Source organism: Idiotropiscis lumnitzeri, chromosome 12 (genome assembly GCF_059441095.1).
Source record: "Idiotropiscis lumnitzeri isolate Australia: NSW breed Sydney's pygmy pipehorse chromosome 12, RoL_Ilum_1.0, whole genome shotgun sequence".
NCBI classification, from domain to species: Eukaryota; Metazoa; Chordata; class Actinopteri; order Syngnathiformes; family Syngnathidae; genus Idiotropiscis; species Idiotropiscis lumnitzeri.
The window spans coordinates 7,687,343-7,712,381 of record NC_142402.1 but is presented as its reverse complement, the minus strand read 5'-3'; the positions used below and the strand labels follow the sequence as shown (position 1 = coordinate 7,712,381).

At 40.4% G+C, this 25,039-nt stretch overlaps 1 protein-coding gene across 1 annotated transcript; it reads right to left on the bottom strand.

Moving 5' to 3' along the window:
- Positions 1 to 855: 855 nt before the first annotated feature.
- LOC148325683 (serine/threonine-protein kinase OSR1-like) lies at positions 856 to 24,130 on the bottom strand. The gene is made up of 17 exons (XM_088312048.1): positions 23,868 to 24,130; positions 23,135 to 23,247; positions 19,839 to 19,947; positions 17,338 to 17,479; positions 16,990 to 17,045; positions 15,564 to 15,673; positions 15,381 to 15,482; positions 13,519 to 13,652; positions 13,369 to 13,417; positions 13,224 to 13,289; positions 12,996 to 13,118; positions 12,502 to 12,537; positions 12,193 to 12,348; positions 12,006 to 12,111; positions 11,841 to 11,909; positions 11,111 to 11,175; positions 856 to 3,541 (listed from the first exon to the last, which is right to left on the bottom strand). The coding sequence occupies exons 1-17, from the start codon at positions 23,935 to 23,937 to the stop codon at positions 3,467 to 3,469; spliced, it is 1,581 nt and encodes a 526-aa protein (XP_088168174.1). The 5' UTR covers positions 23,938 to 24,130; the 3' UTR covers positions 856 to 3,466.
- Positions 24,131 to 25,039: the final 909 nt, after the last annotated feature.

Here is a 25,039-nt window from a genome sequence, read left to right as displayed (position 1 = left end):
ATGTGTGATGGCGATGCCTTTTTTATTACAGAGAAACATGCAAGTTTTAGGTCGTTGAGTGGTGTCCGTGTGAATGTTTATGTGTGTGGTATTGTATTGGCAGCTGCCCAAGTCAAATTTCCCATTTGGGACAGTAAGGTTTATCTTGTCTTAATTTGGATGGTTTGTCACCACCAAATTAGTTAACATCAACTCAACTTGATCTTATTTAAAGGGCACTTTAAAAACAAATGCAGCTGAAACATGGTGCTGCACAGAAATAAAACAAAACTAATTTTTATTCCTTTTCAACTTGAGGCTGCGGCCTTGTTTTAGGGTCTTGCTTTAAAAGATTACAATTACATTTGTTCTAAACTACAATATGTTCAACTGTCTTATACGGCGGGTTTTAAAAGGAGATAGTGAGGGTGCCTGTCTTATAGTATGGCCATCAGTGTTGAAACTGTGGGTTTGATTCCGACTAAGTGATGGTGCGAATGGTTGTCTGTCTATATGTGTCATGCGACTGACTGCTGACCAGTCCAGGGTGCAGTCGGGCTTTAGCCAGAATTCCAGGTGGTTGCAGGTACTTGCACCCCTTGTCCTGTCGGTTTCATCAAGCCGCGATCTTCAGCTGCCATTTTAGAGGTTAATAGTGTAAAGCGGTTGAGATGAAAATCAGCACCTCTTGAGAACCACCGGTGCAATATGACGCACTTTGACTTACTGCAGTGTGAACATAAAACAACTAAGGGCAACTTTTACTTATTGTACTTAGCCACAGCATGGCCACTACTTTGGCACACAAGTTTAACCTGAAAAATGATTAGTATTTTTTTTTTAAAAATAAAAGAATAAAACAATTTCTTGTTGTTTGTTTCTCCACTGTGGCTTTATTCATCAAACAAAATTCATTCAGTTGTGGCAACCTTTTACATCAATGGATACAATTTGTCTTGAAATAGCAAATGTTCCAGTTCAAATGATCATGTGACAAAATGTGTAGAACTGAATAAGCATGTTCTCAAATATGTGATGTTAGTTTATCATCATTTGATTCAAATAATACTAATGATTTAGTTACTGTGATGAGGGAAAATAATGCTTTCCTTTTAGGTAAAAAAAAAAATATTTCAGGGCATTTACATGGTAAAACCAGAAATAAACACGCACACCAGCTCAAACACACGCACAAATGTATCCTATGTCATGTGACAACTTCCCAAACTCCAAATGGTTTGCACAAGTTAACATGGAAAAAAGACATCCCCATATCAGAACAGGTACACCACGCATGTCAACATACTAATAAGGTGCAAATTAAACCCATTTGTGTGTGATTAGTGGCGTGAATGACAAAGGCAAATGGCAGAAAACAAAAAATAAAATGCCTTCTGGCTCAAGATGAGTCATCAGGTTTACCATCGGTTTTCCAAAATCAACAAACAAGTAGTTTTATATGGCAAGTACATGTTTAACAGTCAAATGCATCAATGTTACAGATGAAAAAAAAAATAATAATTAAAATAAACGCATGTGACAGTGCCCGGAGTTGCAACATACGTACATGTAAATCAATCTTTATACACCATTTATTCCAGTACCTGAACAAGCAGCTTCAAGGCAGCCCTTTCATGTGGTACGAATAAAGCAGACCGCTACACTGCGAGTGACAAGCAGCCAGATGAGTTTTTGGACAGCAAAGACACTAAAATAGGGCCAAACCAAGAAAACTTGTCAGGCAAGTAGACTTTTCTGGGAAGGGTCACTCCACCTAAATAGATATTTCTGGCCGGCATTTTAAATACATTTCATAGCAATTCTGTAATGATATTTTATGTTTTACAGGGCTAACAGCAATGAAAACACATATGCTAGCATAGATGTTAGCATGCTAACAAGGGGGAAAATAGTTCAGGGTGGGTCATGGTCAAAACTTTTTTCCTCAAAAATAAAACAGGGTTTTGGCACAGGCATCCAATGCATCCATTTTCTGTTTCGGGTCAGGCGAGCTGAAATCTATTCTAAGATGACTTTGGGTGAGAGGCTGGGTGCAACCTGGACTTGTTGCCACTTAAGAGTAAATATTACATGATTATGAGAATTCATTTCCAAAGCAATCCACCCAATATTAGAGATTAATCTGTAATGTATACTGCATGTTCTCCTCATAACGGCATAAACTCGACTGATAAATTTCATAGATAAATTGATACAATTCTGAAAAGCCATACATAGAATGAATTACCATGGACAATTTGGGTCCAATAATTTGGATGAGTATATAGTAGCAGTGGTGAGTGCTATTTGGGTGAAGTGCCCCTTTACTCTGTTGAAACATTTCCAGTTTCTGATGACACAAACCTCCTTTGAAGTTGAAAACGTGGCAGCCATTGCAAGCCAAACCAGTCTGGACTCAACACACCTCAGGACTTCTCAAAAGTTGACCCAGTGAAATGAAACAACATTACCATTTGAACGTTGAAAATAGTTAACATAAAATAAAATAAAAAAAAAAAAAGCAAATGGGACCCAAGAGTTTGAAAATTCACTTTGTTTAGGACGCTTGTGGAAATCAGTTGATTTGCCACTTAAACTATTGAGGTACAGCAAGACAATTAATTCAGCCAAAAACAAATGCTAGGAGCAAACAGCATCACATCCCTTGAAAACAAATATTGCATAGGCTACGAATAGCAGGCTGGTCAACTTAATCCTATTTTTTTTTTTTTGAATACTCCAAAAAAAAGTCTAACTGCAGTAACCGAAATTGTGACCCAAACCAGCTGAAGGAATGATTTAAGTGCATTTGAATGAGTTTATTGGTGGTGCAGTCAGAGCCTGATTGCTATCTTTGGTTATGTTTCAACTGTAAGGGGACACGTTTTGCTTCAGATTTGCCTTAGAAAGAAATGTTGACATGTCTAAGTTGTGTCATTACCACTTTAGAAGAATTTTCTTGCAGATATTAAAAATGTGCATCACTATTCAGCCAATAATCACTTTTGTTTATCAGCTGTACATGAGATATGTATAGATAACGATTAACTAAGGCTTAATTTCAGTGGTCGAATTTAGTGTAGCATAAGATGACATTTCACTCGTGTGAGCTTTGTGGCACAGTTTAATCTATTTTTTTAAAAAAGTGGATAAAAAGAAGAGGAAGGCATCATTTCCAGTAGTGACAAGAGATGGTTTGTGTTGTGCTCATGAATAAAGAGAGGGGGGGAGGGGCGGGGGGCAGTGAATAATTGATTGCATGTCCTCTCCCATGAATAAGCGCACTGTAAACGTTTCAAGTGTGTTCCTGTGATGAACTGAACCTCCTCGCCATGTGGTCCTCGTGCATCCTGCCGTAGTGTCACACTTTCAGCCAGCTTCACGTCTCGCCGTCCTCTTCTCTTTGGCAGCAGTGGCGTCATAGAATTTACTAGCATGCAGCAGTGCATTACCAGTAGTTGCTGTCTTTTGCTGCACGCCCTTTCACTTAGCTGATGCTGAGCTGCGCAAAGCCGACGAGTTTAATGTCATCGGGAATTTCCGACTCCTCCACACCAGACGCCTGGGTAACAAAAAAAAAGAATGAGACATCAATGGAACGGACGTACAGTGTTGACCCAGTACATATAGCAAAGATTTTTTATCTCGATATGTCTGTCATGTAAATCCATTATATTGAAGAAATAGGCAGTTTATAGCAATAATTTTATATACTGTACAGTAATTAATACCTGAATATTGATTAAAATGCAGTCAAACATCAATATCTATTAGGGCTGGGCGATAAACCGAAAATTTACCGTTACCGAAATGTATTACAATGACCGACATCATTTTGCCCATGTCGGTAAATTCGGTGTCTAAAAAAAAAAAGAAAAGTCATTTCTGTCTGCGGCGATGTTCATGCATCTTTAAGACGGCTCCAGCTCATGTAGTCACGTGACTCATGCGCTGTAGAAGAATGTAAACAGAAGACGCGTTCGTAGCTGGCGAGTCAAATCCTGACACGGCTGCAGACGAAGTAACGTTAGTTGAAATTATTCCTGTCGCGCTTATCCCGAAGAGAAATTGGACAGCTGTCGTTTGGAAATGTTTTGGATTCCACAAAGACGATGTTTGAGCAAAAGAACATGAACTACAAAGTGCGTCGTCAGCACCTGAAACAGCGCGTCCAACCTTTTCTTTTTCACCACCCACAACACAACCATGCTGTTCACTTGGAGCTTGTGCTAAAAGTTCACAGTGAGAAGCAAGGTTCGACAAATGACAACAGCCCATAACGGAGGCGACACCATACGAGAGAATGTCACAGAGGTGAACGCGATAGCCTAGCACATAGCTAAATATTTAGCGCCTCTAGTTACAGTGGAGCGCACAGGATTTAATCGCCTCATGAACGTAGCCGACAAGAGGTACGAAAATATTTGTCGCAAACAGCACTTCCCGATATGGACAACATCAGGACGGGAGCGGAGACATGTCGAGCATTTTGCACATCCGACTTGTGGTCGAGTCGCAACATGGATCCCTGTTTGAGCCTGAACGTGCAGTACATAGACGACAAGTGGCGACTGCGCACCGGAGTGCTCGAGACGGCACATTTTCCTGATGAAGCACACCTGTTTATTTGTCATTGGCATTCCATTGACATTTTTCTCATTTTAGTTAGCATTTTGTTTACAGGCGACTAGCTCCTTTGCACATGGCATTATTTATATTGTTTACAAGATACCTTTACACAAATCTAGGCCTTTGCAAATGGCATTACAGCATGTCGGCACAATATATTTGCAGAAAATGATTTTGTGAGAGGTACCCTTTTTCTCCTGTTCTTTGTGACATTGTTCAAGTCATGCAAAGCAAGCTATTTTACTTATGGTCCATCACAGACCTACTGAAATGGGACTACTGGTAATTTTTTTTCAAAGGGGAATTACAAGAAATAGGAATGTCAAGGGCCATGCAAACATGCTAACCTCAATTGTGTTCCATATTAAGTTATTTTAAATCAAGCATTCCACTGTATTTCTGAATAAGCTACTACTTGGCATGCACTACCTATCAAAGGCTTGAGAACCCACCAGCCCCCTTTTCCATTTTGTCTCATTTCAATAAATTGCTACATGTCCAGATAGGGTATGCATTGTTAGAAGTAAGACATACAATAAAAGATGTCATTCAAATTACATCTTCACACTTTACATCTTCTAATATCAATTTTGTGCAACAATTACCAAGTCATCATTGGCCATTCCTGGATAGGATTACCAAACATATATACAAGGATCATATTAATGACAGTGATGCATAATGATGACTTATTATACACCCAATCTGTACAGTATATGAAACTGTAGATTTGCATATAGTATTATCTGTAAAGTTCATAAAACACGACGTTAAGCTTTCAACTGCTTTAATTCACCGCCATCTTCCTCATCCAGGCGAACACACAACACACCAGAGAGCCACACAGGTTCTCGCGATATCCGCGCACAACATGCGGGAAGTTAACAATCTCCCTCTTTCTTTAAACAAAAAAAAAATAAAATAAGAAAAGTGACAGCAATCCTGAACATTTATAAAATGCATTTAACAAAACACAAATTCAAGGAAAAATTCACATAACAGGTATAACATCACTGCACCAATACTCCTTCTTCTAGGGCTTTAAGAAGCATCAGGGGAGAAGCACCTTTTTTTGTTAAGCAGTCAGCAAGTTGTGACTTTGCATCTGACCAGTGCACTTCTTTGATTTTGTTTACCTGAAGCAGTTCTTTGATACTGCTTATTTCTAACCTAAGTCTCTTTTCTGTGACCTGTTTTGTGGATTTGAGAGCATCAAACAAGGAATGGTTATCAGTGACACAGATGAGAGGAAGAGTATTCAGGTCGGCTTTTCCAGTGGTAAGCTCAGAATAGAGTGTAGCCAGGAACATGGCATTATCAATACCATCTGACATAGCCAATGTTTCTCCTGCCAGTGTACTCCTCACTACACGTCTGATTTTCTTAGATTGCCAAAACAAAGGTGAGAATTTTCCAAATTTTCCCGTGAGAGCTATTAAAGCCCCACCCTGTGTGCCTCCATCTGGAAGATTCCCCAGCGAAGCATCACTGAAGACAGTCAAACTCAAATCATCATTTTTGCCCAAATACTGAAACTTAAGTGTGACTTTCTCTGACTTAAGTTTCCGTATCACCTTGTTGGTTTCATGTATGGACTGAACAGTAGCATTTTTAATGTTTGATGCCAGGCTGCATGTGTCAAACATAACATCAGGTCTTGTTTGTTTTGCAACCCACAAAATCTGTCCAATTTTGGACCTGAGCTGATCTCTCTCTGACTCATTGAGCGCAGCATCTCTCTGTACAGCACGCGCCTTCTCTAAAGGGACTGGTTGTAGGCTGTCAATGTAAGTGTTCTGATGCACCTGCACTACACCGTCAACAGTTGCAATGTCCATCCCCACATATGAAAAATTCTCATGTTCTTCACGGCCCACATGAAAAGCAGACTTAATTACAGGGATAACATTGGAAACAAAGTTTCTTGACCCGGCCCAAAGAAAATCATCTACATGACACGCCAATAATCCTATGACCAAAGATTGCTCATTCTGCCAATAGAATATTGCAGGGTCAACTTGTGATATTTTACCACCAGTTTTCAGCATGAGTTGTCTGACTTTGTTGTACCAATAGAGGGATGCGTCCGCAAGTCCATACACGCATTTCTTTAGTTTCCAAAGAACGCTGCTTCTGTCCACACCAGCTTCTTGTGGGGGGCGAATGTAAATGTCTCTCGAGAGTTCCATTCCTTGTAGAAAGGCTGACTTAATATCCATAGAATGAACCGTCCACTTGTTTTGACATGCCACAGCTAACAGCAATCGAAGCGACTCGGATGCGCATGTGGGAGAATCTTTTTGCAACTCGTGAATATTGATTTCCTCAAAGCCTCTCGCCACAAGGCGAGCTTTGGGTACAATACCATTAGCAGTTTCTTTCAGTGTACAGACCCATCTAGTAGAAACACATTTTTGACCCTTGTTAATGATCTCCTCATAAACATTGTTCTTTTTCCAGTTATCAATCTCTTGCTGTTTAGCCACATCAAAAGAGATGTCTTTGGTAATGAGTACATCGGCATCAGTGTTTTCACAATCTTTGTGAAGATTTTCAACCTGTGACATATCTAATGCTTGTCTTTGTCCCTCACTTCCATTAGGTTCTAGCTGCTGCAAATTGTACCAATTTTTGTATTGCCCCTTGGCCTTTCCTGCTCTGCCTAAAACTCTGGCAGTGTACTGAGTATCATCATCTTTGTTTGTAAATGTGACCACCTGACCCCTTTTTAATTTTACATCAGTAGATGAAACAGCAGGAGTTACATCACTCTCTGTTTCTGGGCCCATCTCATCAGTCTGTCTGTTCGTGTCTTTATCATTTAATTCTGTGTTTTCAGTAATTTGTTCTCCTCCATGAAGACTTTGTTCATCATCTGAATTCTCTAACACATCAGTCTGAACTGTATTTTCATTTTCTATACCATTGTTGGGAACACTGCGAAGTGCAGGTTCATGCTCATTGTGTGCATTTAATTTACTTAGCCTGGATTGATGTACTCTGACAAGAATTCCGCCATGTCTTACGAACACAACGGCTCCATCCTGACCTATAACTACAGCAGGACCCTTCCACTCTGAACTATCCTGTCGCTTATAATACACTTTGTCACCTGTTTCATACATTTCATCTGTAGGTCTGAGCTGCTTACGTAACGCCCTCCTAATTCTTTCAGAGCATTCCACCTCTGTGAAAGCTTTTCTAGCAGCATGTAATGCTGTTAAATGTTGCCCTACTCTAGTACTCATATTCGCACTCTCAAGAGCAGGTGGTTTATCAATTAAGACAGACGGAAGATTGGGACTGTGTCCAAACACAAGCTGGTGTGGACTATAACCATGCACATTGATCAGACAGTTTTTTGCCATAAGAGCCCAGTCTAAAGCAGTTTGCCAGCCACACCCATTTTCCTTTTTTACTTTCAAAAGTGTCTCAGTCAGAGTCATATTGTGTCTTTCCAACAAACCGTTGCTCCAGGGACTGTACCCTGCTGTAGTTTTCGTCTCAATGTTGAATTTCTCCGCCATGTCTCTAATCTCCTCATTATTGAACTCTCCACCGTTGTCCGTAAAGATCCGCTTGGGGGCACCGTGAATACATATCCACGAATGAATGAAGGAGCTGACTATATCCGAAGGTTTCTTAGACCTCACGATGTTTCCAGCGCTAAAACGTGTAAAGTGATCGATGATGTGGAGGTACCACACACCAGGTTCCAGCTCGTGTAGATCCATTGCCACTGTTTCATTGTATTCGGAGGCTAAGGGCAAGCCAACTGCCGGTTTGGGCTTGGTCCTGCGGTGTTTCTGACATATCTCACAGTCACGAATGATGTCCTCCAGAATGATCAGGCAGTCTTTGTCATTATTTCCAGAGCTTTGAACAAGCCTCTGCAGCCGGTCTGCGGAGGCATGACCAAACTGCTTGTGAAGCTTCAGGAGTACTTTGCGTTTTTCTCTAGTAGACATCCCTGTTGTGACAACAAGTACTTCACCTTCATTGCTGCTCCCCTTTGTATTTCCATCTCTTATGTCCACACAGTAGTGTCCCGAACTGGTGAACTCAAGAGGCACTTGTTGCTTAAACATGACAACTCTGTCATTCTCCATGTCTAAGACAGTCCCTGCTTTCTTTAAAGACATTTTGCTCAACAATAAAGGAATATCAGCAGGAACAACTTCTGTTTCAATCTGACATTTTGTTTGTCCAATCTTGGCTGGGATCTTTACTTTTCTATTGGAGTGCACCACTTGCCCATCTCCAAATCTAAAAGGCCTACAGCTTGGAGATTGTGTTTGCTGTAGTTTGTTCAGTTGACTTTGGTTCAGTTCTTTCAGGTAACAATCCAGCCATTTCTCACCACAAACAGTTCGGGTGCATGCAGTGTCAATTATGGCCGATCCCAGTGATTCAGCCAAAAATATCTCAGAGTTGGTCACAACCTTGGTAAACAGTGTGATGTTACACTCCTCCACACCATCACCTTCCATCAACTTGACTTCATTCCTCCGATGAGGACAATCCTTCGCCCAATGATACGTGCTTTGACAAATAGCACATTTTGTTCGCTTGCCATATTTGTCGAGTGGATTTGTACCTTGCTGTGGCGGCCGCTGTCCACTCTGTGACGAGACGTCGCTTCTCCTAAATTTTTCTTTTACTCTTTGCTTTTGATCCGTGTAAAAGGCGGTATCCTTCATCTCACTGCCGTTAATTGCGCCGGTGATTTTCCCTCCGAAAATCCTTTTCAACGCCGATTTCATCGATGCAAATGTCAAGTCCGTGCACGCCGTTAGCGCCAGCTGTCTATTCTTCTCCTCGAGACACGCTGTATCCAGTAGTTTAAACGCTAACACAGCGTCAGGCAGGGCCATGTTGTACTTTTTCATCCGGTTGTATCTTTGCTCGAAGTCTATTATATAGTCCGCCATGGACGCCGCACTGTCTTTTGCTATCGAGTCAAAATTCGAATACGCTTCATAAGCGCGGTCTTTTTCTTCTTTCAAGAACACCGTGTCCAACTTAGCGAGTAGTGTTTCCATACCATTTTCTTGATTTAGATCCTCCGCGGATATTTCCAAAGCAGTCTCTCGGGCTCTTCCTTCGAGACCCAGCGCCACCGCAAGTGCCTGCTTCTTTTCTTCCAAGTCCGTAACAAGTCTCCAAATGCTAACTTCATTTTTCCAGCACTCGTATGGTCTGGCTTCGTCGAATTTCGGCGGTACTCTATAGTTGGAAACCATCCTCTGCTACCATGTAAAGTTCATAAAACACGACGTTAAGCTTTCAACTGCTTTAATTCACCGCCATCTTCCTCATCCAGGCGAACACACAACACACCAGAGAGCCACACAGGTTCTCGCGATATCCGCGCACAACATGCGGGAAGTTAACATTATCAAGCCAAATATAATTGGACCTCTTCGCTCCACCAAGAAAGAAACAAGAAAGTTGCTAGTCTCCTTTTTTGACATGTAGTTGCTAGAGTGGTTGGTAAAGTCACTAAATATAGCAAAAATGTTGCTACTGCAGACAAGTCGTAGCCCTTGCTCACTGCCACACTTGTCGCAAAGCTATTTATCAAAAATGATGCACACAGGCCGGCCCACTGAACAGAAGATGCGACTTTCTCTGGAGCACCGGCGAACAGAGCTCCTTGCTGACTGACCGGCGGCGGGCACAGAACTTTTGGCCTGCTTGGACAGTAAGGAGCTGATCTCGTCCAGCTAACCTTGCTAGCTTGGAGCTAGTGGGATCTAACAACCACGGTTGTCTGCCTCTCACCAATGGAGCTGCAGCAAAACTTTAGCCTCGCTGCAGCAAAACTTTAGCCTCGCTGCAGCAAAACTTTAGCCTCGCTGCAGCAAAACTTTAGCCTCGCTGCAGCAAAACTTTAGCCTCGCTGCAGCAAAACTTTAGCCTCGCTGCAGCAAAACTTTAGCCTCGCTGCAGCAAAACTTTAGCCTCGCTGCAGCAAAACTTTAGCCTCGCTGCAGCAAAACTTTAGCCTCGCTGCAGCAAAACTTTAGCCTCGCTGCAGCAAAACTTTAGCCTCGCTGCAAGAGGCAAGGAACACCCAGAACTGGTCACCAGCCAGTCGCAGGACACAAACTGACAACCAATCACACTCATAACACTTACAGGCAATTTAGAGTCTTCACTTAACTTCAATCACGCATGTTTTTGAATTGTGGAAGGAAACCAGAGCACCCGGAGAACAGGTAAACTCCACATAGGAAGTCAGAGTCGGGATTCAAACCCAAGACAAAACAAATCTTGGAGTAATTCTTTCCTTCAGTTGTGCACAAACTACACTCCCCAAAAAAAGGTCTTTCAACACTGACCCAAAACCAGTCAAATTGAAAATCCAATTATAATGTATTGTAATGTATGTCAAATAAATACAATAATTGCCACATTAAACGCTTGACCATTATTGTTAAGTTGAGAAAATAAATTCTCCATGGCCACTTGGTGTAAAAATAGTTAACAGTGTACATACCAGTTTAAAGGTGACATTTTTGTGATTCTGAGGATCATCCACAATCTTTTGCAGATTGGCAGCAACTACAATGAAGATGAAAAAATGAAATCAGAAGTTATGTTACGATGATACTTGTCTGTAGGGCTGTGAAAAAGTCAAGCGCAAAAAATTGGGGACATTTTTTTTTTTTTGCCACTAGGCATTGCGGGGCAACATTGGAGGCAGGAGCCCAGGCACGAATAGTTGCATGAGAATGATAACACCATTGTTTTTGACGCAATTATTCTTTCATAAGGAAAGTGTTTTTAGTTTTGCACGACTTTTATATCATGATATTTATGTAATTATTAATTGCAACCCGTCTAATTGCTATTCATTATTTCTTGAACTTGTCATATTACTGGTGAAAAATGTTTGTGTCATATTAACAGCATTGTTTAATACCCCCCCTTGTTTGGAGTTGCTTTTTTGTGGGAAAATTGCATATTATGCACAGGATTATTGGATGGCGAAGTGAATGCTCGTTGGGGCTGAATGTGCCTTTGGACCGCCAAGCAGCAAATTAATTGCCTGCATTAGGATAAATAAAGGTGTCTGAATCTGAATGATGACAATTTTGAGGGACAGTGTTGAATTATCACCTACTATGAGGAAATGTGATCGAAGCCATATAAAACAGAGCTGGAATTGCAATGAATCAGTTGGCGAAGTCTATTGCAGGTTCAGCGACAAAGACTGAACTACTTACCAATGACTAAATCCCTGCCATCAACCAGACCAGCCGAAACCAACTCCTGAGATACTCCATCAGCAGAGTCTGATGACAGAGAAGCATTAGCACAAAGCAAAATATATGTTTTTTTATTGGTTGGTTTTTTTTTTTGCATTTGAGGTGAGATGATCATCATCATACCTCTGCCTGACATGAACTCAAATCTAATGTCATTGAGTTCCTTCTTTGGATTCCTCAGCCTCAGGACGAGGCTGATGGGAACGCTGGCATCGGATACAAGGGCATCCTGAAATAGAGGTCCATGTCAATTGAGGATTTGTAATACTGAATTCAAGTGCTCATGTGTTAATATTTGCAGTGTTATTACCTGAGCGGAGGGTCCATGGGAGGGGCTCACAGTTTGAGCGGGAGTGGGAACCTGTGGTGGAACATTTTCCCCACTTTGTCCCACAGGTGTAACATTTGCATTGACTGTGGGAGGCGGCTTAAGGTGTGCACTGGAGCCATCTGGTGGTGGGAAAATCTAAGAGGTATGACACGCAAGTAAGTCTAAGTGTTTGCGGTGTTAATGAGCAACGAAACGAAAAGAGGATGACGAACAAGACGTTCATGCAGATCACTTTGTCAAGATATTATAACAAAATCAACAGGTCATGTCCGCCATAAACAGACTCACCTCCATAGTCTGAGAGCCGTCCCTCACTCTGGGCGACTGCAGAATGGACATGACAGATTGTCAAGATTAAAAACATGCAATTCTCTTATACGCCCAATCGTTACACTCCTAGACAGATTTTAAAGGATCCCACATTCAAAAACAAAACTTCATGACATCACAGCCTAGAAGACAGGAGAGTATAAATCCCACACCAGGACATGAATTTCGACTCACATTAGAAGATAGGGGAGCAGCACGCTTTAGGACTAATCATGCTAATTCACAATTAATTCTGGAATGCTGAACATGTTATGGATTTTAGAGATTGTTCTCAATTACTTTAGAATTTATAAGTACTAAAGTAACAAAAACAAATACATATATACACAAACATACACATATATACATGTTATAGCACACAAATCCATCATGCCTCAACACACATTAAATGTTTCTAAGCGTCTGTCACATAATCATGACCGATGCTTATCAGAAACTGTCAAACATCTCACCCGCAGAGCTGCCACAGCAGCTTTGCCTTCCTCACTCTCTTCATCCAGTTCATCGTCACTCCACTCCCAGCCACCGTCCTCTGTTTTGTGGAGACGACCACTAGATCCTGGAACACGTCTCACCTTTTGAAGTCCAGTTTAGAAATATTAAAAAATGTAACAATCCCCGTGGTTAATAATTGTTAGAGCAGTGGGACACATGATGTAATTAATTGCAGCATGACAAACCTTTTTTGACCGATCTGTTATTGATGGACCTTTATGTAGCAGCTTCTCCTGCAGGTAGTCATTATTCTATAAAGAGAGGGAAAAAATATTACACATACATACAAACATATATTGAATGTAAAAAACTACACCAAGAGAAGCTTGCCTTCGCCTTTGTGAAGAATTTGTGCTTAAGCAACTCAGCTGCAGTAGGCCTAAATAGAACCAAATCGCAATAACGGTAAGGGAAATTACTGTAAAAGGAATGGTAAAAGCAAAAAGAAATGACTATGATTGAGACAATTCATGAACAGACCTTTTTTCTGGGTCCTTCTGTAAACACAGGGTGATCATCTTCCGAAAGGATTTGCCATATTTCTTCACCATCTCTTTGTCTGTGATACCCGTTTCCAGACAGGGTGGGTCGTTCTGGAGAGTCAGCATCAGCACCTATACACACACACACACACACACACACACACACAACTATCAGCTTCTATATTTAAACTGAGCAGACTGTGTGGGTAAAAATTAACAATGAGCACTGCATTGTCTATTAAACACAACGGACTAGGGATGGGAGTGTACTGATGGGAGGTATCAGTATCAGGTAGTTACCGGCCTTATTTCAAGGTAACGAGCACTCACAAAGCTTGCCGATACCAGTCACCGATAGCTGTCACTGGCGCCGTCTTGTGGCCATTCTACTATCAGAAAGTAAAAGGCATGCATGGCTGAAGGGTTTTTCTAGTTTGAATTATGTCATTAAGATGCTAATTTTATAACTACATGCATGTTTACATGTTTGTAATAATACTTAAGTGCTTTATTAGTGTGTTACTTTCAAAATTTCTGTTTATTTGCTAATTCAATTTGGGTGGCATGATGACCATCTCCATTACGGTATTACATGCATATACTTATTTTACACATTAACCTTCTTTCATCTACTGAGAAAAACATGTTATTATTCACTGCATCACTAAAGTCTATTTTTACTGATGAATGCAATACCGGCCTACAAAGCTTTTATTTCCTCATTTGTTTTAAACAGGGTGCTATACTTACAACCCTACATAATATTTACAATAACATGTTCTACACACCCCCATTAGTCCAAACACAGTATTCTGATTAATATTGCATTTGTGGGATATGAATTAAGCAGCAAACTCTACCTTTTTTTTTCCATCTTAGGCGGGGTGCCATTTTGTCATTTGCTGTCGACTGAAAATGACATCAGTTCCTCAGGGTAACGACCAATCTTGGCTCACCTGTTTTCTCACTTTGGTCATATAACGTTTGCAAGCTGAGCCCTGATAGGTCACTACTTAAGCCCGAGCAACTGTGATGTCATGTTTAATCACCAGCTACAGGCAAAATGGCCGCCCCTTGAGATGACTGTAAAAAGGGTGGATTTTGCTGCTTACTTCCTGTTCCAAAAATGCAATTCTAATAAGAATACCTTTTTAGACTACTGGGGGTGCATAAAATATATTGTAAAGAAAACATTTCACTTGACTTCCCCTTTAATGAATCTGTGTGAGTTTCACATTTTGAATTGAACGACTAAAATATATAAAGTTTTCCACAATATTAAAATTCATTAAGATGCATCAGTGTGCATACATACAATATTAAAAGATATATGTATGTGCATGGGTGTGCATATGTACGTAGACATATACAATTATTAATTCACCTGGATTATGGTGGGCCTCATTATATCCATTTCCCTCACAAGTGCACAACAGTGCTATGCAATCAATTTACTTGAATGACTGACATTACAGATAGACTGGAAGAACAAAGAAAGTGAGAGAGCACGAGAACAACGGGGCACACTGCCACTCCATCCGATCAACCCACCTACGTGCATGGCCAACATGCTCTGCAGCCAAGCGCGCACTTATCTCTGCAGAATGGACAAAGCTTAATTGCTTAGCGTCTTCTAAACTTGCCCATCTTAAAAATGTCAGTGCATGTGATTTTAATTATGAGAGGTTGTACTGAATTCATATGGCATCCAACTATGTGTGCTACACTGGGAAAGGGGGGTCAAAATTGTCGGAAGAAATCAGTGGTTGAACATCATCTCAGAACACACAGCATTCAACCATGAAGGTCTCACTGTAGTGAAATTAGAAATGTCAAACATGCACCAAAACATATAGATACCTTCATTGGTGGATATTTGTGATATGGTGCAGCTCCCGTAGCCAACTCAATGGCAGTGATCCCAAAACTCCAGATATCAGCTTTAAAATCATAGCCACGGACCTGTAAAAGAAGCAAAGTAAGCAATTAACAAGCAGACCCCAAAATATTAAAAGGATGCCATCCATGAAACAATAATCCCACCTGCTCCATGACCTCAGGGGCCATCCAGCAAGGCGTCCCCACAAACGTTTTCCGAACCTTGTTCCTGGTCATATCCCCACCTGCTGCTAGAAAGGCACTCACACCGAAATCTAAGGGTAAAAGTATGCAAAATGAAAAGGACGAGAAGGGAAAAAGACACATGTTCAAACTTTGTCCAAGAAATTGTTATGGCACAGTATCACAGTGACAATATTTACATGTATTCAATAACCCTTTCAAAACTCAAATGCTGGCAATATCTGGGCTCTGAAAAGTCATGTAAACACACACAAAACACCAAATATACACATTGTATTCGGGTTCTAAAACACCTGAATAAAACTCCTGCGTTATCCCTTTTCTAATCCGAATTTTTGGTCATATAAACGTATATTGGAGTACCTCCATTGAAATTGACATTGGTTTGTGTTCCGCACATGCTCTATCCACAAGGAATCTTGGACTTTTAAGTACAGCAAGTACTTGTATGCACAGTGATGCCACTTACTCGCAGGAGCGAAAAGTGAAGCCACCAGCGAGTAGCTAACATTGCTACTCACTAAGCGAGCCTAAATTGAATACATTGATTTCACTGCAGGGTTTAAGTTATTTTCTGTCACTAGGGCAAAAATGATAGAGACACATACATGTGTGCATATTTAAATATATGCATCTACCATGCAATTGGCTGGAAATATACGAGGAGAGTTAAACATGGTGAAACTCAGACACAGCACAGAACCCCACTTTTGGAGCAAGGAGTAAACTGACTGCTTTATTCCTGTGGTGAATGACGTGAATATAATGCATTTTATTGACAGTAGAAAGAAAGACGTGGGAATGACATTCATTTGCGTCATGACGTTATCTGTAAGTCACCTGTTTAGATCGGGACATTAAAATTGATCACAATGATCATGTATAAGGGAGAAACTATCTGCTCACCCAGATTATGCCAACTGTTTCAGAAACAGCTAAACATAAAGACAATAGTGTAGATACATCAATACTGTATCTGTGTTAAATCTATGCCTTTAAGGGACATGGCCTGGCGGGGTGACATGCGACGTGGGCGAACTGGTGGGAAGTTGGCGGGAAGGTGGTTAAGTAGCTCACGCTAATGCATCTGATCATGAGCTGTGGTCATCAGCTGCTTGAGTGTGAGTGTGCTTATTGTGTTTGGATTTTACGGTGCTCCCAGCATTCAATAAACAACTGGAAAATGCATTGACAACTGCAACTCTACCTGACCACATGCGAAGGCCTTACAGATTAAGTGAGATTGCGGAACTTTCCACAGCAGGCTTCAGAAAGAAAAAAAAAAATCTAAAATCTGATATGCCACGCTAGGTGAGATGCAATACAGCTGGGAAACATTTGACAAAATCATGACTTCCTGACTAGGAGAAAAAGGAGAACACTGTACCAGCAATTTGAACTGAGCCATCATCCCCAAGAAGGATATTTCCAGCCTTTAGATCACTATGAGAGAAATGAAGAGAACAATAAAAACAACTTTTTTACTAATTATAGAATAAAAAAGTAGAATTACACGTTAATTGTAAATTTGAAAACATTTCAATTGTCAAAGATCATGACAGGCTAATGTGTTCATGTGAAACAAGCCTTCTCAATTATGCATCTTATATTAAGGATTTATGAACTGAGGTAGAGTTTAACCTGCACAGTCACATATAAAGTACAGAAAAGGCTACATGTGTGGGTGAAATGCACGTGGCCAGTGTAAGGTGACAACACCAGTATGATCTCTCACCGATGAATTTGTCCATTTTTGTGAAGGTATTCCAACCCCTCCAATACTTCCTTTAAGATTGTGGCAATGCATGCCTCGTCCAACACCCCAGACTTGTGCTCCCCACGTGAGATGATGTGTTTGATGATGTCCAAGACTGAGCCTGCGGGTGAGGGGATAGGGAAAAGAGAGAAAGAAAGAGAGAAGGGAGAGAATGAGAGAGAAATTGTGATTGTTACAAAATATGCCAACAGCAAAAAAAAAAAAAAAGGTTTCAACAAGTTAATTGTTATTAGACGACATTGTGGGTATCTGGGCGGCAAAAAAAGTCTAGAACTAAATTGCCAGTCAAAACCAGTCAGTAGCGAGTGTAACCATCATTTACCTCACGCAGTGAAAGACATAAAGTTGGCATAAAGTTAATCAGATGGTTGATTGTGGCCTGTGGGATTTTGGTCCATTACCCTTGAAACTGTGCAAAGTTTCACTATAGTGGCAGAAACTGGTACACACTCAAACTACAAATTTCAGAGTGGCCTTTTAATTGTTGCCAGCCTAATCGGCTTCTCAAACTACACAAGTTTGTCTGCTTTTATCCAGATCATCACCAATATTATTATTAACAGCGCATTTTTGTTTGTTCATCTTCTGCTGGGCAAAAAAGGTAATCAACACAAAAAGCTAAACGTGAACTAAATACTCTAATATTACAAAGTGCTACAGCTACGTACCTGCATGAGTTATAAAATGGATTAAGTGTCAAACACTTCAGCCAATGCCAGAAAGCCTTGACAAAAGGCTCTCACAGAGATGAGATTAGGGCTGGGCGATAAACCGAAAATTTACCGTTACTGAAATGTATTAGAATGACCGACATCATTTTGCCCATGTCGGTAAATTCGGTGTCAAAAAAAAAAGGAAAAAGAAGTCTTTTCTGTCTGCGGCAATGTTCATGCCTCTTTAAGACCGCTCCAGCGCATGTAGTCACGTGACTCATGCGCTGTAGAAGAATGTAAACAGAAGACGCGTTCGTAGCTGGCGATTCAAATCCTGAAGCGGTTGACACGGCTGCAGACGAAGTAACGTTAGTTGAAATTGTTCCTGTCGCGCTTTTCCCGAAAAGAAATTGGACATCTGTCGTTTGGAAATGTTTTGGGTTCCATAAAGACGATGTTTGAGCAAAAGAACATGAACTACAAAGTGCGTCATCAGCACCTGAAACAGCGCGTCCAACCTTTTCTTTTTCACCACCCACAACACAACCATGCTGTTGACTTGAAGCTTGTGCTAAAAGTTGAAAGTGAGAAGCAAGGCTCGACAAGTGACAACAGCCCACTAACGGAGGCGACACCATACGAGAGAACGTCTCGGTGGTGGACGCGATAGCCTAGCACATAGCTAAAGATAGAGCTCCTCTATTTACAGTGGAGCGCACAGGATTTAAACGCCTCATGAACGTAGCCGACAAGAGGTACGAAAATATTTGCCGCAAACAGCACTTCCCGATATGGACAACATCGGGACGGGAGCGGAGACATGTCAAGCATTTTGCATCCACATCCGACTTGTGGTCTCCTGTTCTTTGTGACATTGTTCAAGTCATGCAAAGCAAGCTATTTTGAATGTTTATTCAAATGAGTTTTGTACTTCTATTTTTCATTGAAAGTAATGTGTATCAGTTGGTCAATCAAAAAAAGCAGTTAATATGCATTTCCGGCATTTATTTTGATTTTGGTCCTCAGCGGGAATTTATTGTGCATTTATCGTTATCGAGGTAAAATTGCCCAATTCATCGCGATATTGATTTTAGGTCATACCGCCCAGCCCTAGATGAGATGCAGTGCCGCTTTTGACAGCTAGAAGTGGAAAAGGACCTGTAGGCTTCAATGACAATGTGCTCCTATAGGATATATGTATTTGGTAACGGTGTTCACATTTGGCGATTTGACAGACTTGAAATGTGAAAGAGTTGAGACTGAGGCAGGTCTAACAAAGGCCGATAAAAAAAATAATGTAAATCTTTTCGATGCCATTGAGTAGAATGAAAAAAGACTAAATGTAGTTGTTGCATTAGCTACAAGAAGACATTTTCATTTATCCTCTTTCCTATATTGGGTGAAATTCATGTCATTATATTCTGTTAATTTTCTTTGTAGGACGTATTTAGAATTATGTGACCCAGACGCATTTCATTACAAGAACAAGATCCCAGTTTTAATTGGATAATGGAGATAGTGACACCAGTGTCCACTACAGTATGTAGTGGAGTGTACAATAATTTATAACCCAATAATAATAACCAACTGCGTTACTATCAAGTAATAAGAGGAGAAAAAAACTAGTTTTTTTTTATCAGTTGTTGGTTCATTTGCTTGGATGTCAGTTGGATATGCATCCAATATACTTCATGATTCTGTATGTGACCTTCTACCTAAACATTTAGCCATCGAGCAAACAACGCAGTGGTTAAAAGGTTGCGTTAAAAGACTTTTGAGTTGAGTGGCAGTCTGAGAAGTACTCACCACCGCTGAGAAGCTTCATGACCAGCCAAAGTTCATCCTTCACCACAAAGGAGGTGTAGTACGACACAATGTTGGGATGGTGGCACTGGCTCATTGCTTGGATCTCCTTCTGCAAAGTTACAAAATGACAAGATTGAAGTCAATGTTGAATGTTTTAAACTGTACTATATGATATAATCCAGTACTGTACATTCGGTTAAATCCAGAAATGGGAATTAAATTAAGATCTTGTACTTTGTTACTGTACTTGAGTATTTTTTTCCAGTACTGTGTACTCCACCAAGTATTCATTTATAAATTACTTTTTACATTTTAACACCAGTATCTCTACTTTTTGCTTGATAGGTTTTCAAAAAATGCACATCAACAATAACAATAATGGATTAGACCTAGAAGAAAAAGGTTTTAACATTACTCCCAGTGTACTACATCACATCTTACGGTTGGTTCTATGTCAAACTCAAGGCCTGTGGGGGCCAGATGCAGTCCACGAAAGAAAATCATCAACTTCTAAAGTTAAAATCTGAACCAAAATTTAAATTGTGATGTAAAATATATAACATTAAGATTTAGCGATTTTTTTGTTAGATTTTTTAAAGCAACTTGAACAATAATTGAACAAAATACTTTACTTGACTTCTGATTTCAAAATTAGTAAGCCATCAATTTGATGTATGTATGCAATATGATGTGTTGGTTAGACATTTTCACCGTCATAAAGGCCCAATGAGGGAATTCATAACTACAAAGTGACCTACGACAAAAATGAGTTTAACACTCCTGCTTATGTCAACGCTGTGACATGACATGTAATTGGGTAGAAAAATCAAAAGGCATGCGTGGGCAACCCACCCACAGATATGAATAGATAGCTACGACACGCCCCTTTTAAGTTGCGTGCCAAAGGTGCCACTAAGCTAGGAGGGTCAAAGTTGTCAACACATTTTAAGGTGTGGACGGCAAGAAAGCAAAAAGACCAATGTATGCCGATAAGTAGTGCTGCAAACGGTTGTGTTCATGGCCGTAAAATCATGGCAAGGGAGTAACCTTTTACAAGTAAAAATATTTGTTCTGGCTTTTTCCCCCCAAATATTACATAAAATTGATAGCACATTCTTTCCCATTCACAAAAAAATAATAAATAAAAAGCAAGTTATGACCTAATTTCCCCATCCCTGAAAAGCAATAATTGCACAAGTTAACAGTGCAAATAATTGACACATATGATGCATAATCTTGAATCAGATTCCACTCTGACTCACAGCTGAGCAAACCTAATACTGTCTAGTGAAAGCTTTCGAGTGAAACGTCCCAAAAGTTGTCATTTGGAGACGAGTTAAATGAAACACTTTTTTCTTTTTGTGTATTTTTGCGATGCAACCTCAGAATGGCAAAGCGCAAAAGTACAATTATAACCAAAGAACTGAAACTAGAACTTTGCAACTTGCTGTCCAATCCAAGATGATCCACACAATTAAGTATCACAGAAACAACATTAACTCAAACTAATTAATTTAACTATCGGTAATCTAGTGTTAAAGTATGGCGCAGAGACCATAAAGACAAAACTAACTACATAGCAGGAAAACAAAGAAGCAAATGGCATATTTCAATCGTGCTGAAAATATGAAAGCACTTTCTTGCTCTATCTCCTGTATGTGTGTCTTCAAGAAGAGTGAACATTTTTACTTAAAATTTAGTTTTATTCTACAATGGCAATTGGGGAAAGTGCCTGTATAATTGCCTTTTAGGGAGTACGTAGGGGGGCCACGGTGGCCTTTCTGTGTGGAGTTTGCATGTTCTCTCCGTGTCTGTGTGGATTTCCTCCGGTTTCCCCCCACATTCCAAAAACATGCGAGGCAGTTTGATTGGACACTCTGAATTGCCTCAAGGTGTGAGTGTGAGTGTGGTCTTTGTGTGCCCTGCGATTGGCTGGCAACCAGTTCAGGATGTACCCCGCCTACTGCCCGAGGACAACTGGGATAGGCTCCAGCACGCCCTAGACCCTTATGAGGACAAGCGGCTCAGATAATGGATGAATGGATGGATGAGCACTGCTGTCAGTCATTATTTTGGTTGGTGTTTGATGTCGTGTAGTGCAATGCACCATGTTTGAATTTGATCCCTGTTGCAAAATTTGAGGATAGAAAATGACAATAAAAGAAACATACAACTATGTAGCTGCCATAATTTCAGGACAACAAAACTCACCTGATCAAAAGCACAACAACAAACTTGAGCCATAAAATTTTTTTACATTTATTGGCTGCTTCGTATTATTAAATGCAGGTCTCAAATTGGAAAACAAACAAAAAAAAAACCCACATTTACCCTGAACAACGGTAGATGCTACCCTGAAAGTTCCCCAAAACAATGCCGAACGCTTCTAGTCATACAGTGGCGTCCCAGAACCTTTCTATTTAATTTGTCCACTGTGACATATTTGGTAATGTCATTGGGCAGGTGGGATGAGACTATGGGTGATTTGGATTGAAGCTCAACAGTAAAAATTCAAAACTACGAAATAAAGCTTATTTGACAATACAGGACACCACCCCACTATGCTTGCTCTCCGTGCTAGCAGAATAAATAGACCAACCTCGTGCGTAATTTTCAGCGTGGCACAGCATAAAATTTTCAACAATAATGCAAGGCTAATAAACACAGCCTATATATTTTACCATTCTTCCAATCTCAGTGAGTCATGTCGCCACTCCATTTTCGGTCATTCGGCACAACATTTTCGACATTCTGAGCTCGTACATGTATAGTACAGCATTCATCATACCAAACACCTCCTTTTTCAGCAACTCTTCAAACACCTAGATCCTCTCAGATAAATTTGAAATTGCGCCTTCTGAGTCGATTTATGATTGGCTTTGTGTGCTTCCCATGTGGAGCCCCTCATTGTTCTTCTGAAAATGACGTCACACTTCTGGGTTTGTCACTTGCCAGGATCTCACTTCGAGAGAATTATTACTTTGTCAAATATACGACAAACATATATATTTGTTTATGCTTTATTTTTTTGTATGCTGTTTAATTAATTAACTTAGATTTGGCATTTTTAATTACTTCACATTAGATCCCCAAGTAGTTCTGCTGAGAAACATTACAGATTAAAATGGCCTTTAAGATGTTTTTACTCGTACCCACACACTTCTACATGATCTTGGTGTTAAGGTTTTAAGCCTTTCAAGTGAGATCGAACCCGAACTATTTCAAGCCACACTCCCACCATACAGAATGCAGTATAACTACTGTGAAATATTTCACGCTTGACAACATTTTCTTACCAGGAGCTCATCCATGCTAGTTTGACATTTTTCAAGGTTGATGCGTTTTATGGCCACCTTCTCCTTTCTGGGCTTGCAGGTGGCTGCCTGGACCACTGCAGTGGCTCCACTGCCTGAAGAAAAGATTAAAACGTTGGAAGCAAATCTCTCCAAGAATAGACAGGTTTCATACTGTCACTAGTCACATCATAGAGACTAATACAAGAGCTGGAACAGGAAATAAGCCTTTACAACGATTATATTAATCAGTTAAAGTAGACAATGTTGGGAGGGTATAACAGGAGGTTTCGACTAGTTTAATTGTGTGTTGTGTATCGCCGCAGTGTGCCCACCTTGGATTTTGGATTCGATTCTAACGTAGTCGTGGAATTACAGCTATATTTCAGTTTAATAGCACGGCACGTTTAACTCTTAAGTTGTAGGGAGAAGTGTACCGTCTGCCACAGCGCAACACCCACCCACTACATCTGACGAGACCACATACTGACGGCTATATGAACAAGCACTCTTTAGCTTTACGGGGAATTTCAAAAGCCGTTTAAAACCATCCGGTCAAACAACTACTGGTCATTTCGCAAGCAGACTGCGCGTTTTATAACCATAGCGTAATGAGACAACGTGTCCTAACTGGCCTTGTGTTACACGCAACACTTACTTGGCTAGTCGCAGTTAGCATCGCGCTGATTAAACAGCGAAGGCTAGCAGGCAAACATTAGCAAGCTAGGCTACTAACCGATCACTTCGTTGAGAACGTAGTCATCCTTGTCGATTGACCACGACTGTGTGGACTGGTCGTCTGCCATAATGTCGTTGTTAGGACGTTTACGTAGTGCGTCCGATTTGTTTCAAATGCGTTGGCTGCAATGATCACTTTGAGGCTACTCCATTTGGCACAAATCGTACCGACTGCGGCTCTTGAGCGACAAATGCGGTAGCTGCTGTCAACACAACTTTACGTGCGACTGACGCATCGTATGACGTCAGCATACATACGAAGGAACAAATATGCCGACATCTTGAGTGTACCGACGTAGTACACTGGTAGCACGTGACTGAGTAGACGTATTGTGATACTCCACTCAATTTGGTGTACTGTATTTTGTATCGCTTTCCACATATGGGAATTTGGTTCACGGTGAACGTTTAGGGAGCCACAACGTGTGTTTAATTTTAACCCGGCGTAACCTGCCCTCACTTTTTACATTTAACCGAATAAAAATTCAAACTTTATATATATATATATATATATATATATATATATATATATATATATATATATATATATATATATATATTTATAATATCCAAAGTTATTATTGTTTTTTAATTGTTTGTTGTTTTCATTGTAATTTTTTTCAACCGTGGTTAAAAAATACGTTCAACGGTTTTAACTGTGGTCGACATGAACCGCAGCCCACAGTGCACTCACATCCTCAAAGCACTTTCACCACTAGAGAGAAGCAGAGAGCTACTTAAGCATAATAGTCACTTATTGTGCAAGGAATTGCATTTAGTAGCTAAATTAAGGCATTTTTTCCAGTCTGTCTCTGTTCAGCAGTGATATGTACCGAATTTGTACTGATTAGGTAATATCAAAGATCACAATTATCCACCCCGTTACTTTCTATTCCACAGGTGAGCTGGAGCCAATGCAGAAGATTTCAGGCGAGAGCCCACTGGTACACCCTATATTTCATCATCAGCCATCTCTCTCTCTCTCTCTCTCTCTCTTTCTCTCTCACTCTCTCTCTCTCTCTCTCAGAGCCAGAGATAGATAGATAGATAGATAGATAGATAGATAGATAGATAGATAAAGACTGATGTCACAAGAATGGTGTCTCTTTGCCAATAGTGAGCTTAAGCTATGGTAACCCATAAGTGACTTAAAAAACAGATTTAAAAAAC

What these genes read in the sequence shown, in the direction of transcription:
- LOC148325683 (XM_088312048.1), bottom strand. Translation starts at nt 23,937, where the DNA reads ATGGCAGACGACCAGTCCACACAGTCGTGGTCAATCGACAAGGATGAC. An exon ending in CATGAAGCTTCTCAGCGGTG is followed by an intron (nt 17,480 to 19,838) that starts GTGAGTACTTCT and finishes CCTCACCCGCAG; the next exon opens with GCTCAGTCTTGGACATCATC. An exon ending in TGGCTCAGTTCAAATTGCTG is followed by an intron (nt 15,674 to 16,989) that starts GTACAGTGTTCT and finishes TTTTACCCTTAG; the next exon opens with ATTTCGGTGTGAGTGCCTTT.